We start from the raw sequence: 14,060 nt of genomic DNA on the forward strand, positions 1-14,060 counted from the left end.
AACAAACACAGGGAGGCTGCCAAAATGAGGAGACAAAGAAACCTGTTCCGAATTAAAGAACAGATCAAAATTCCAGAAAAAGTGCTAAATGAAATGGAGATAAGCAATCTATCAGATGCAGAGTTTAAAACACTGGTTATTAGGGTGCTCGAGGAAATTAGCGAGGACCTCAGCAGCATAAAAAATACCAGTCAGGAATGAAGGATACACTAATTGAAATAGAGAACAATTTACAGGGAAACAATAGGAGAGTGGATGAAGCCAAGATTCAGATCAATGATTTGGAACATCAGGAAGCAAAAAACAAGAAGAAGAAAAAAGAATAAAGAAAACGAGGACAGTATAAGCAGCCATTGGGACTACTTCAAGAGGTCAAACATTCACATAGGGGCACCAGAAGGTGAAGAGAAAGAGCCAGAAAATGGAAATCTATTTGAAAAAATAATGAAAGAAAACTCACCTAATTTGGTTAAGGAAATAGACATGCAAGTCCAGGAAGCACAGAGAGTCCCAAACAAGATGGAGGCAAAGATGCCCACTCCAAGACACATCATAATTAGAAGACCAAAGGTTAAAGATAAGGAGAGAATCTTCAAAGCGAAAAGAAGTTAGTTACCTACCCAGGCATTTCCATGGGACTGTCAGCTGATTTCTCAAAAGAAATTTTGCAGGCTGGAAGGGATTGGCAAAAAATATTCAGTCATGAAAAGCAGGGACCTACAGCCAAGATTGCTCTACCCAGCAAAACTATTGTTTAGATTGAAGAGCTGATAAAGAGCATCCCTGACATGAAAAAAACTAAAGGAGTTCATCACCACCAAACCATTATTATATGAAATGTTAAAGGGATTTATTTTTTAAAAAGATAAAAACTATAAACAGTAAAATGGCAATAAATACCTGTCAGCAATTGAATCTAAAGAACAAACTAAGCGGATAAGAACAGAGACAGAGTCATAGATACAGAGAGCATTTTGATGGTTGCCAGATGGGAGGGTGAAGGGACAGAATGGGTGAAGAAGTGAAGGGATTAAGTAGTACAAGTAGGTAGTTACAGAATAGCCATGAAGGTGTAAAGTACAAAACAGGAAATGCAGTAGCCAAAGAAATTATACGCATGACCCATGGACATGAATAATAGTGGGGGTATTGCCTGAGGGCATGGGGGTGCTGGGTGGAGACGGGCCAAAGGGGGAAAAATCAGGACAACTTTAATAACATAATCAAAATATAATTTAAAAAAGTTTTTTTTGCTGTCTGTAAGCTTTTTAGTCTATCTGGGTTTTTTGTTTGTTTGTTTGTTTGCTTTTACTTCCCTTGCCTTTGGTGTCAAGTTCATAAAATCTCAGACATCAAGATCCATAAGTTTAGTACATATGTTTTCTTCTTTGTATTTTATTGTTTCACATCTTTTTTTTTAAGATTTTATTTATTTTTAGGAGTGGGGAAGGGAGGGAGAGGAATATCATGTGTGGTTATCTCTTGTGTGCCCCCACTAGGGATCTGGCCTGCAACCCAGGCATATGCCCTAAGTGGGAGTCAAACTGCTGATCCTTTGGTTCACAGGCCAGTGCTCAATCCCCTGAGCCACACCAGCCAGGGCTATTTTTTTCAGGTCTTATATTTAAGTCTTTAATTCACTTTGAGTTTATTTTTGTGCATGGTATCAAATAGCAGTCTAATTTCATTTTCTTGTGTGTGGCTTTGCAATTTTCCCAACACCAATTATTGAAGAGGCTTTCCTTTTCCATTTTATGTTTTTGGCTCCTTTGTCAAAAATTAGTTGCCCGCATACATGTGGTTTATTTTTGGGCTCTCAGTTCTGTTCCACTGGTCTGTGTGTCTGTTTTCCTGCTTGTACCATACTGTTTTGATTATTGTAGCTTTGTAGTATAATTTGAAGCCAGGGAGTGTAATACATTGTTCTTTTTTCCCCTCTAGGATACCTTTGGCTATTCAGGGCCTTCCATGGCTCCATACACATTTAATAGTTTTTGTTCTATTTTTTTGAAAAAATGCCAGTGGGATTTTGGTGGGGATTGCATTAAATCTGTATATTGCTTGAGGTAATATGGCCATTTTAACTATGTTGATTCTTCCATCCCATGAACACAGAATATTTTTCCACTTCTTTGTGTCTTCTTCAGTTTCTTTCAACAATGTCTTATGGTTTTCAGTGTACAGGTCCTTCACTCCTTTGTTTATTCCTAGGTATTTTTTTCTTTTTGTTGCAATAGCAGATGGAATTGTTTTCATTTTTTGATATTTCATTGTTATTATATAGGAATACAAGGGATTTTTTTATATTGATTTTTGTATCCTACTTGACTGTGTTTGTTTATTGTTTCTAATAGTTTTTTTTTTTGTGTGAAGCCTTTAGGGTTTTCTATATATAGATTCATGTCATCAGCCAAAAGTGACAGTTTTACTTCTATATTCCCAATTTGGATGCCTTTTATTTCTTTCTCTTGCCTGATTGCTCTGGCTAGGACTTCAGTATGTTGTTGAATAACAGTGGTGAGAGTGGGCATCCTTGTCTTGTTTCTGATCTTAGAGGAAGAGCTTTCAGTTTTTCACCATTGAGTATAGGAGCTGAGTGTTTGTGATATATGGCCTTTACATTGAGGTCCTTTCCTGCTATACCCATTTTTTGAATGCTTCAATCATAAATGATGATATATTTTGTCAAGTGCTTTTTCTGCATCTATTATATGAACATATGATTTTATCCTTTATTTTGTTAATGTGGTATATTACATTAATTTGTGTATGTTGAACCATCCTTGTGCCCCTGGAATGAACCCCACTTGATGATGATGTATTGTCTTTTTAATGTATTATTGTATTCAGTTTGCTAGTAATTTGTTTAGAATTTTTGTGTGTACCATATTTTGCCATGTGTAATGCGCACTCCTCCTCCTGTATAATGTGCATCCACATTTTTGGCCCAAACTTTCAGGAAAAAAAACTTTTGTGTTATTTTTTTATTCAATTATTTATTTATTTACATTTGGGTACTTGTTTTTTGTGTTATAAAGGAATTTTAGCATTTATTTTTGAACATACTATGGTATAAGAAATTTTATGTAACAAATAATTACAAAACACAAGAAAAGATACAGAGTATTGTATAATGTGCATCCTTATTTTTCTCTCAAAAATTTGGGCAAGAAAGTTCTCATATACATGGAAAAATATGGTATATTCATAAGAGATATTGGTTTGTCATTTTCTTTTGTGTTGTCCTTGCCAGGTTTTGGCATTAGGGTAATGAGTAGGCAATATTGCCTCTTCTTTTTTGGAAGGGTCTGAGAAGCATGGGTATTAAATCATCTGTGAATGTCTGGTGGAATTCACTAGTGAAGTCATCTGGTCCTAGATTTTTATTTTTGGAGAGGTTTTTGATGACCGTTACTATTGAACAGTATATTCAGATTTTCCAGTTCTTCATGATTCAGTCTAGGAAGGTTACATATTTCTAAGAACTTATTTATTTCTTCTAAGTTATTGAATTTGGTAGTATATAGCCTTCATATACTTGTATAGTCCTTTGCATTTCTGTAGTGTTCATTATAAGTTTTCCTCTTTCATTTCTGATGTTGGAGTCTTTTCTCCCTTTTTCTTTGTGAATCTACCCAGAGACTTATTGATTTTATTTATCTTTTCAAAGAACCAGCTCTTTGTTGCATTAACTTTTTCTGATGTCTTTGTATTCTCTATTTTGTTTAATTCTGCTCTCATTTTTATTATTTCTTTCTGTTGACTTTGGGCATTGTTCTTTGTTTTCTAGTTCTTTCAGGTGAAATGTTAGGTTGTTTATTTGAGATTTTTCTTGTTTTTTGAGGTAGGCCTGTAATACTGTAAACTTCCCTCTTATAACCACTTTTGCTATATCCAAAAAATTTCAATATGTCATATTGTCCTTCTCATTAGTCTCTATGTATCTTTTGATCTCTTCTTTTATTACTTCTTGGACCCAGTCATTGGTCAGTAGCATGTTGTTTAATATCCACATATTTGTGGTTTTTCCAGCTTTCTCTTTGAAGTTGATTTCCAGTTTCAAAGTGCTGTGGTTGGGGAATATGCTTGGTATGATTTCAATCTTCTTAAATTTGTTGAGGCTAGTTTTGTACCCCGCCACATGGATTCCTTGAGAATATTCCACATCAGGCACTCTTCTTTTCCTTCATTTTTCTTTTTAACATTTGTTATTCAGTATGTACTTCCTAAGTTTTAAATTATCACTCTTCTCATTTAGACATTTACCAAGAGAAGAAAAAAAAAGATACAGCAATTTGGGCATTTTCATAGTGGCAGCTCTGGTTACTGTGGGCTATAATTACCTAAATGTGCCTCTCCTTGGAAGAAAACTCAGGGGCATGTAAGCAGCTCATCTCAGTATATAGTAACATTGCATCTAATACAGGATCTGTATTTGAAGTCCATGAGTAAGGTGAAATTGAGTGCCCTTGAAAAGTTCCTTGAAAATCGAGTACCCTCAAAGTGCCCTGGGAAAGAGTCCTGTTGAAGACCGACATAGGATCTCTCAGGGAGTCTACCTCAGCCAGTGTTTGCTCCATGCTGGAACAGCATGTTGTTTGTTATTTGAGCACAGATGAAATTGATTGCTCGTGTATGTGGCATGCAAACAGTGAGGCTGACCAAAAGGACAGCAGATATCCATTTCTTCTCCCAGGCTCACTCTGAAGCAGGTAGTTATTGAGTGGAACAGTATACACAGTCTTTGACTGTGTGAATCATTGGTTTTTTTCTCTTTTCTTTTGCTGAAGATAATCGTTGAATTCCTGTAAATTGCATGGACAATGATACAAACTCCCACTGTTTTCATCTTGGCCTATAGGCTGAACTGTCATAAAATAACATGAACATGAAACATCTGAAATTGTGGAGCTTGTGTCATGTTACACATGAGCGAAATGATAATGAAAAAATAAAATCGGTGTTATGGATTAAAAAAAATCTTACCTCAATGTAAAGAATGACACTTGCAAGGTGGCTGGCTTTGTGGGGTGGCACAGTTAACCACATCTTATTTTGAATGACCAGAACTGCTCTTTGATGCGCTCTGGAAGGCAGTGTTGCTTGGCTGTTTACTTAGGGAAGGAGAGATAGGATGACTGGCTGGCTGGATTGGTGGGTTGATTAGCTGTCATGTAATTAGGCACTGGGAATACAATGGTGAACAAGACAGATCTGGTCTTTGCTTTCCCAGAACCTGCATTCCAGTACAGGGAAGGGAATGGTTGTTGAGACACTGACAAAATGATTGCAACGTGGTAAGTGTAATAAAAGAGAACCTATGTTATAGGTCCATATTAACAGGGAACCTAGTAGCTGAGCAGGTCAAAAAAGGCTTTTTTAGGAATCAAAGAATCAGATATCTGAAGGATGAATATAATCAGCAGTAGTTGACAAGTCTGATTAAATAGAAGTAGAACTCAATTGTAACTTGGCTTATTATGGCATAGATTCCTAAGTGCTGTGAAATAATATCCTCTGAAGCTGAACAATTACAGGCAATAAAATTGATGTATTTAATTTGCAGCACAAATTAATCTTCCAGTTTCTGTGTTAATTAGCAAATATTTATTGAATGTTTACGAAGCTATGCAAGTCATTGAGCCCAGTGATGTGGAGTATACAAAGAAGCATGACCCCATTTTTATTGTATAACTGGGGAGAAAAGACATAGTCACATGGTAAGTGAACTAATGAATCAATATGAGGAGTCTTGGCACTGTTCTAAAGAAGATATGCATTCTGGATTCAGAGGATGCTTCAGGGAAGGAAGGTGCCCAGAAGGAAAGAAAGAAGGAACTTAGATAAATGAAGAAGAAAAGAAAAAGGAAGGTGAAAATGCATGAGCAGATGTGGAGGGAAAGTGGAAGCTAGTCTTTAAGGACTGAAAAGAAACAGTAAGTTTACTTGTAAAGGAAAGTAGGATCAGCTCATGTGATGTCTGGAATCATAGGATTAGAATTTTGAATTTTATCCTGTAGGCACAGGGGAGCTATTAAAAATGAGTCCATTTACCTGACAAACAGAAGAAAACTAATAGAAGTTAATCCTCTGTTGTATTTTTCTTCACAAAACAAACCACAAGAAGGCAAAACAAAACAAAGAAATGGAAGAAGAAAAATACTTGGATTAGGAAGGCCAGAAACAAAGTAGGCATGTAAAATCATTTCCATATTATGATTTTGTGATATGTCTTTGGGGATGTAGTAAATTAAATAAACATACACACTTGATTTGGTTTTACTATAATGTGAAAAGTGCCTCAGATGTTACTTTTAGGAGGAAAAGAATGTCAGTGAAGGACCCAGAAGCTTGAGAAAAGTTGGGAATTTTTGCCTAAGTAAAAGAACAGCAACTGTTGAAAGAGTTCCACATTAACCTGGCCTAATCTAGGTCACATTCTAGAGTTGCTATTCAGTTGGCCAATGTCATAATGGTGTCATTGCTATTTATATGGTACATACATATTTTTTAATGGTCTTTGGGTCTATTATTAATTGGTTGAGAATAACCTTATTAATTAAGAGGGAACAACCTTGGGAACTGTCAAGATGTCAGATAAAGTCGGAACTATTAAAATATTAGTTTATCAGCACTCAAAAGAGGACAACATGCTGGGTAATCATGATTCTGTGACATACATTTCCTGTGATATTAATCTGATTTCACCTGGGGAGAGACTTAAGACAATTGATGTTACCTATTGTATTGTCCGCAAATACCGTCTGGCATGGCATCACCTTCAGATCCATGAAAACACTAGATCACCCCGTGATTAGATGAACTAGTTGTAGAATTGTATCTCAGGATATCTCAAGAGAAATTATCCGTAGTTGATTGCCAACCTTTGTATTGGGATAGCACTTAAGCAATATCTGAAGGCAGTATCTATATCAAGTGTGTAATATTAACTGATATATATTAAGCATTTCATCATTGTTCTGCATATTGAAATGAAGAGTTTGCTCAATAAATATTTGGGCAACACAAAGTAACAAGGGAGGGGTTGGTATTTCAGAATGTTGGAGATCTTGCCAGAAACAAATTAGCTGAAATTTGTTAGCATACTTGTTTCTTATTGTTAATGTGACAAATTGACATAAATCTAGTGACTTAAAACAACATTGATTTATTATTGTACAGTTCTGTAGTTCACACGTCCAGCACCAGTCTTACTAGGCTAAATACAAGCTGTGGCAGGGCTGGAGTCCTTCTGGAGGCACTAGGAGAAAATCCATCCATTTGTCTTCTGCAGTTTCTAAAGACTGCTTGAATTACTTGGCTCCTGGCACCTTTCCTTCCTCTTCAAAGCCTGCAGTTTAACGTCTCTCTGCTTCTGTTGTCACCTCTCTCTTTGACACTCTCTTCTGCCTCCACTGTTAAAGAGCCTTGTGATTATATTGGGCCCACCAGATAATTCAGGATAATCTCCCAACTCAAAATCCTAATTTAATTACATCTGCTAAGTCCCTTTTGATGTGCAAGGTAACATAATCACAGGTTCTGGGGATTAGGATGGGCATAATTGGGCACCTATGGTAGGCATTATTCTGCCTACCATAGGTAGGTTCGGGCACCACCCAGTTTCTAAATAATTTACAGAAGCTGCTCTAGTGCACTCTTCTTCTTCTTCTTCTTTTTATAAAGAGCATTGTGACCTTTTAAATCAGCAGGTCTACTTGGCTTAGAAAAATGTGTTGACTAACATAAGGAAAGGAAAAACTGCTGGTAAACGACAAAAGAGGAAGTTGATGTAAAAAGGGTGTAATTTTAGAATGAGTTAGTATAAGACACTTATCATAATTAAAATTTTTTTTTTATTTCAATCATTGTTCAAGTACAGTTTTCTCCCCCCTACTCCCGTTCCAGCCCCTCCACCCAACCCTCCCCCCTTCCCCCCATTACCCCCCACCCCTTTTAAAAATTTTTATTAATGTGTGTTTGTTGTTTTGTTTGGGGCTGTACCAGTCTTAGGCACAATTCATCTCATGAAGAGACTTCTAATATGATATTAGAAGCATATTCCAGTAAGTTATTCTTCTGATATGTTTAGCATAGGCTACATCTTTACAAAAATAGTGGATCTTGTTTCAGGGTCTTTAGAAGAATTTGAAGATCTTGAGGAAATTTTAAATGATAATAGCTAATATTTCTTAAAAACCTATTGTTTGTCTAGGCATTATTTTAAGTGCTTTACATTTACATCCAGTGTATCACTTATTCCTCACAATAGTCCTGCAAAATACATATTTGCATCCTAGGAGTCGGGACTCTCAATTGTAAGTGACTAAAAAAAGAAAATTGGGGGAATATGTTGGCTTATGTAGCTAAATTGCCAGAAGGCTATAGCCAGAGCTAACTTCATAGAAGATTGGAAATTTGGGACTTGAATGATATCAGGCCACTCTTCCCCCTTCTTTTCTGTTTGTGTTTGTGGGTTGATTTCATTCTTGCTAGAGAGTCTGTACCTCTAATGTAAATTCTGTCCTTAGAGGTGGGTCTCCAGGAACAGAAGTACAGTAGGTGTTTGATATGTGTTGAATAAATGATACCCTTTTCTGCAAAACAGGGTGAGGTGGGGAGTGGGGGTGGTGCCCAGCCTTATTACTCATTGTTTAGAGAACATGCAAATGGCTCTTCCCCAGCAGTCCCATTTTAATGAATCCTGGTGAAGGACCCTGGCTCCTCTATGGAATCTCTATCACTAGGGGGTTTTTGATTGGCAGCCTCTACAAGAACCACATGGTTTGAAGGAGCCCTTCCCAGAACAAGAGGTGCTGCTCTGTGTAAACAACACAAAGGGCCACAGGAGTTCATCTTACAGATGTAGAAATAGGCTCAGAAAGGGTAGATAGATTGACCAAGATTACAGGTAGGAACTGGTAAAGTCCAGATTCAAACCTGATGTTAATTGACTCTTTGACTTGTGTTCTTTCCACTGTGCTACCACATCACATCAATCACAGGAGCTCTGTGAGGTGAAGGTTGGAGAGGAAGCAGGGTAGCATGATGTTCTTTTATTGGTGTTCACAGATGCTGGCTGTTCTGAGAACCTCTAACTCCAAAGAGGAGATACAAAAAGGGCCAGAAGAAGATGTTTTCCTCTTGAGTTATTTTGGAAAGACAACTGCAGAGACTAAAACATTTTAGGTTATTGGTTATTTAAATAAAATTTTTTTTCTATTTTCTCTGTGGTCTTTTCTACTATTTAAATATATATGAATGAATCAATCTCAGTAACTGTCCTCAGGATCTACTGAATGTAAATTAGATTGTTCATGTTTGCAAACATTCCTTGACTAATTGTAATCATTTTTGCTAAGTGGTACAAATAAGAGTGAATTTTATTAAGAAGTAATTTTTCATGAGCCAACTTAGTTTTCTTTAAAGAAGGGCTTGTAAATGCTAATATTGCTACCATATTTGGCTTATTGCAAAAGAAACAGTACATTTAGTAACTGAGATTGGAAAGATATTTTCCAATGTTGCCAGATACGCAGCACCCTCAGTTATGTCTTCTAGGATCATCTTTAGTAGCATGTGTTTTGTAGAGCATAGCCTTGGAGTCTGTCTTCTGTAACATGTGAAAGAGATTAGTCTGTATTTGGGAATACATCAAATCTACTAGCTAGAAAAAAATGGTTTCAGCTCTTAAAATAAAACAGTCTTCTTGAGTCTCACATATATTAGATATTAATTTCCTTTAATATGACAAAACTGAAACACTGAAGGAAGTGAAATTAATTGTAAGTACTAAAAAATGAGCCTAATATTAAATAATTTTGTGTTTGAGGTATATTATATTTTTTAAAAACAAGTAATTTTCTGCTCCCTTTTAAAAAATTAGTTCTTTCAATGGTTCAGTGGTTGTCAGCCTTTTTTTCCTTCATTTTACTAAGTAGTAAGAGGGGTTCATATGGTAGAGAAAGTTGTTGTTCTTATCATTATTACAATGGCTTTGTTTCTGTTTTCATGTTTTTGTTTCTTTATTCTAAACAGGTAGAGCAAATTGGTGAACTTTTTGAAGTTTGGTCACTTGGAGTCTAATTATAACATGAACTGAAAACTTTTAAAAGTAAATTTAATCATTAAATCAATAACTTACAATTATTGTTTACCTGACTATTTTTAGTTTCCAGAAATTTTGCAGACAATTGTTTGCTAGACAATTTTGCAAGTAAACTAAATTATCTGTTTCTTTTTTATATAGCATTGTATTATTTAGAGCTATGAAATCTACAAAATATTGCACATATTTCTTTTTTATTATTTCAGTTTTCCTTGAAAATATCCATGTTTCTCTATGACTAGCTTTCTTTCTAGAAATCTGTAGTTGGTTGTGGAATTATTTTATTCCATCATCATTGTCATCTGTCCTTATAGATCTGAACCCTTATATTTGCTAATGTCTTACTTAAGTGAGTAGCTATACACTCTGTGCCCTTTGTGTCTACACAAGACTCCCTGAGAAATCTGTGGCTCTGTATTGATGCCAGTGACAAAATAGGTATATATGCTTCTCTACAGAAGAACTGGAGATCTACCCTGAGGTTTTCGAATGTGAGGAAGAGGTTAATGGTAGCTTTTGGCACCAATTTACCCTTATGCACTTAGGTACATAAATCTAGTAAGTACCAGGTCTAGTAGCTGATTTTATCTCAAGTCTATCACTATCACTGGATTTAATGCTTTGAGTGGTGGGTCACTTCCTAGACTCCTGAGTTAGATGTTTCTCCTTTATTCTCCCATAGAAACCCTACCTCCATATTTTACCCCATACTCTAGTATTGAGTTCCTATAGCCTATAATCAGATGATTGAGTTTCTGCAAAAGTCTGACTAAGTAAGTCTTCAGAATGTCCAGTTGAGGAAATCTAAACAATGTTTTCTTTTTTGAAAAGAGATCATTCAGGTGGTCATGATCTAAGGCCAAAAAACAAAACAACCGAAAACTTGCTTGGATTGACTGAACACAATTCTTAAAAGTAAACATGGAAAATGAACCAGACCATGAAAATGTGGAACAGAGCCTCTGTGCCAAGACTGCCGAAGAAGAACTGAATAAGTCTTTCAATCTAGAGGCTTCGCTTTCAAAATTCTCTTACATAGATCTGGATAAGGAGCTGGAGTTCAAAAATGACTTGGTAAAAATTCAGCTTTTGTCAAGTGATGATGCTTAATGAAAATGTTGGTTTAATGCTTAATGTTGGTTAGAGTTACTTTATGACTCAAAGACTCTGATTCTATCATTTTTGTATGGATTAATAATAGTATATGTACAGTTTTATGAGATAATACCACTCTTCATTTTAGTTTATGAAACACTTTAATACGTGTTCTCATTTAAACTTAACAATACTCTGATAATCCATTTTATAAAGGAAGACACTGAAGGACAGCTATATTAAATGACTTAAGATCATAGCTAGAGGTAGGTTTAGAATTCTTACATAGTGATTTTCCCCCATTGATTTTTTTTGTGACCATGAGAATATTTAATGACAAGTCGTTTAACCTAATATTTCTGACCATAATTTTGAAACACTTAAGAAATGCAATGCCAGATCTTTGTATATTGCTTATATGACTTATGTCTAAATTTAGAAAATTAGGGATAGTCATAAAACATGCTGCTTTTTCATGTCTAAGAAAGCAGATGCCAAAGTCCTTTAACAGAAGCTTTCTGGAAAGGGCTGTTAGGATGGGATGGTCAGTGCATATTTGCCTTTGATAATCATTGAATATGTGGCTAGGAAAGGAAATGATTCTTCAGTCTTTTGACCAGACTCTTATTACCATCAATTTTTATTGAGTTGCCTCTGTGTGTGATCAGTTTTGTGGCATGTCTCTTAATTGATCAGTTTGTCTCTTAATTGATAATGGTTCTAAATTAGTTAAAACACCCTCATCATCATAAGATGGAAAGCATCATTGTGTGAGATTTAATTTCTTTTCTCTATTTAGATTGATGACAAGGAGTTTGATATTCCTCAAGTTGATACTCCTCCAACACTGGAAAGCATACTAAATGAGGTACGTATATATTAATGATCATTTTATGGCATTGATTAGAATAGTTCTGGGTTAGTTTTAGTGTATGTGTAAAGATCTGCACGGTCTAATGGGAGCTACTAGCTGCATGTGGCAGTTAAATTTATACATTAATTGCAGTTAAACAAAAATTAAAAATTCAGTTCCTTAGTTGTACAATGCACATTTCAAGTGCTCAACACTCCACGTGTGGCTAGTGGCTACAATAGTGAACAGCATAGATACAAAATATTTCTGTGCTTGCAGAAAGCTATGCGGGACAGTGCTGATCTAGATTGTGAGCTTCTTAAGGGATAGAAGCCATGCCTCCTCGTTCATCTCTGTGCCAAGTACAGTGCCTCCTACTTGATAAATTTTTAAAAATGTTTGATTGAGTTGAAATACTAAACTCATGTCACTTTTGAGATTTGTATTACATTTTGATAATGTTATATCTACTACTGATATTCAAAAGCTCATCTTCTGATACTGAATAGCATCTGTAGCATTGCAGTGTGTCTCATCACCCTTCTAAGTAAAGAAAATAAAACTTCCATAGTTTGTCCTATGAGTACCATCTCTATTATAAAGTTTTTCAGAGTTTCGAAATGGTGTTATCCATTTCTGAATTAGCAATCATAAAGGCTTTATAAAGAATTTTGTGGAAGTATATGTTTGTGAAGTATGCTGATTTTTATGTACTCTGTATCTATTGACAGTTCTTTAACTCAGTCTTCTTGATCTTTAACAAGCTTGCTTGTGATTCCCCTTGAAGGTTTTAGCTTCTAAATTGAGAAACATTTTTTAATGTATAAATCTATTTCAAATTCATAGTTGTGTTTTCTAAAGGATAATGATGCAAAGGTTCCCCAGCAGAAATACTCACTGATCTGAGTGAGTTGGGCCTTGGGCTTTATTGCTTCTTTCCTTACTACTTTTAGGGTCATAGCCAACACTTAAAATATTATAGGATGCAAGCTGCTTTCTATATTGTGAATTGTGTCTTTCATTTTTCTTGCATGATTTTTAATTCTATTTTTATATTAGTTGATGTTGCTTTGAATATATTTTAACTTCAGAAGTGTTATATGTGATCTGTGTTAAAACTTAAGCATTTTTAATTTTGAAAAAGAAGGCTTTGATCAATGAAGAATACCATGTTATAGTGATATTTATTGCTTTTTAATACAGAGGAAATTTTTCATTTAGAGGTAAAGAGATTAATTTTAGTTAATTTTGTTAGCATGGTCTTAATCACATCTCATTTCAATTATCTTCCTAAGTGTGAAATGAAAATAACCTTAGAGGGTTGTATACAAAGCTCTCTTTGTACATATTTATATAAAAATGGCAAAGAAAATAGTGCTCATGTAGATGAGATTGCACTTCAAAATGAAGGAAAACCATCTTTGTATAATTTACTTATCTATTAGTAACAGTAAGTATAATCATTAGTGGTTTATTCTTAGCAGTAATTTGGGCGCCTTGTATATTTGCGTCATAGTATTAGATACTTGGATAATAAAGTTCTATATGACTGTCTCTGACATTGCGAGAGAATTGGTACTGGAAATTGGCCAGGGAGATCTAAGATGGCAGAGGAGTAGGTGGATGTTATGCTCACCTCCCCCCATGACCAGACTTGAATTACAACTGAAATATAGAGGAATCAACCTGAATAACCAACTGAAGAGTAGCTGATGAAAAGTCTTATAACCAAGGATTTACAGAAGAAGAAACATCAAGACTGGTAGGAAGGGCAGAGATGAAAAAAGGCCTGGCCCTGCTCCCATGGATGGTGGCTGAGAGATCCAGCTGCAACAGTACCCCCTGAGAAGCGTGGGGTCTCAACCCCAAGCTGGGCTCCCCAGCCCAGAGGACCAGATCCAGGAAGAGATGGTTACATAATATCTTGCTATGAAAATCAGTGGGGTTTCTGTCCATCAGAGAGAGATGTGAATCTGCTAGAGACACAGGTACCCTCTTAAAGAG

At 35.6% G+C, this 14,060-nt stretch overlaps 1 protein-coding gene across 4 annotated transcripts in view; it reads left to right on the top strand.

Annotated features, from left to right (window-relative positions):
- VPS8 (VPS8 subunit of CORVET complex) overlaps positions 1-14,060 on the top strand; it is a 253,795-nt gene that overhangs the window by 4,746 nt on the left and 234,989 nt on the right. For 2 of the 4 annotated variants that reach the window (XM_028504348.2, XM_028504351.2), the window contains exons 2-3: positions 10,940-11,182; positions 12,003-12,071. In XM_028504348.2, coding sequence (XP_028360149.1) covers positions 11,030-11,182; positions 12,003-12,071 — 222 coding nt within the window. In that variant the 5' untranslated portion in view covers positions 10,940-11,029. Of the gene's footprint in view, positions 1-496; positions 508-10,199; positions 10,547-10,939; positions 11,183-12,002; positions 12,072-14,060 lie in introns of those variants that run through there. The other 2 variants (XM_036017796.1, XM_036017797.1) reach the window with 2 other exon arrangements.

The sequence above is a fragment of the Phyllostomus discolor genome, chromosome 2 (genome assembly GCF_004126475.2).
Source record: "Phyllostomus discolor isolate MPI-MPIP mPhyDis1 chromosome 2, mPhyDis1.pri.v3, whole genome shotgun sequence".
NCBI lineage: Eukaryota > Metazoa > Chordata > Mammalia > Chiroptera > Phyllostomidae > Phyllostomus > Phyllostomus discolor.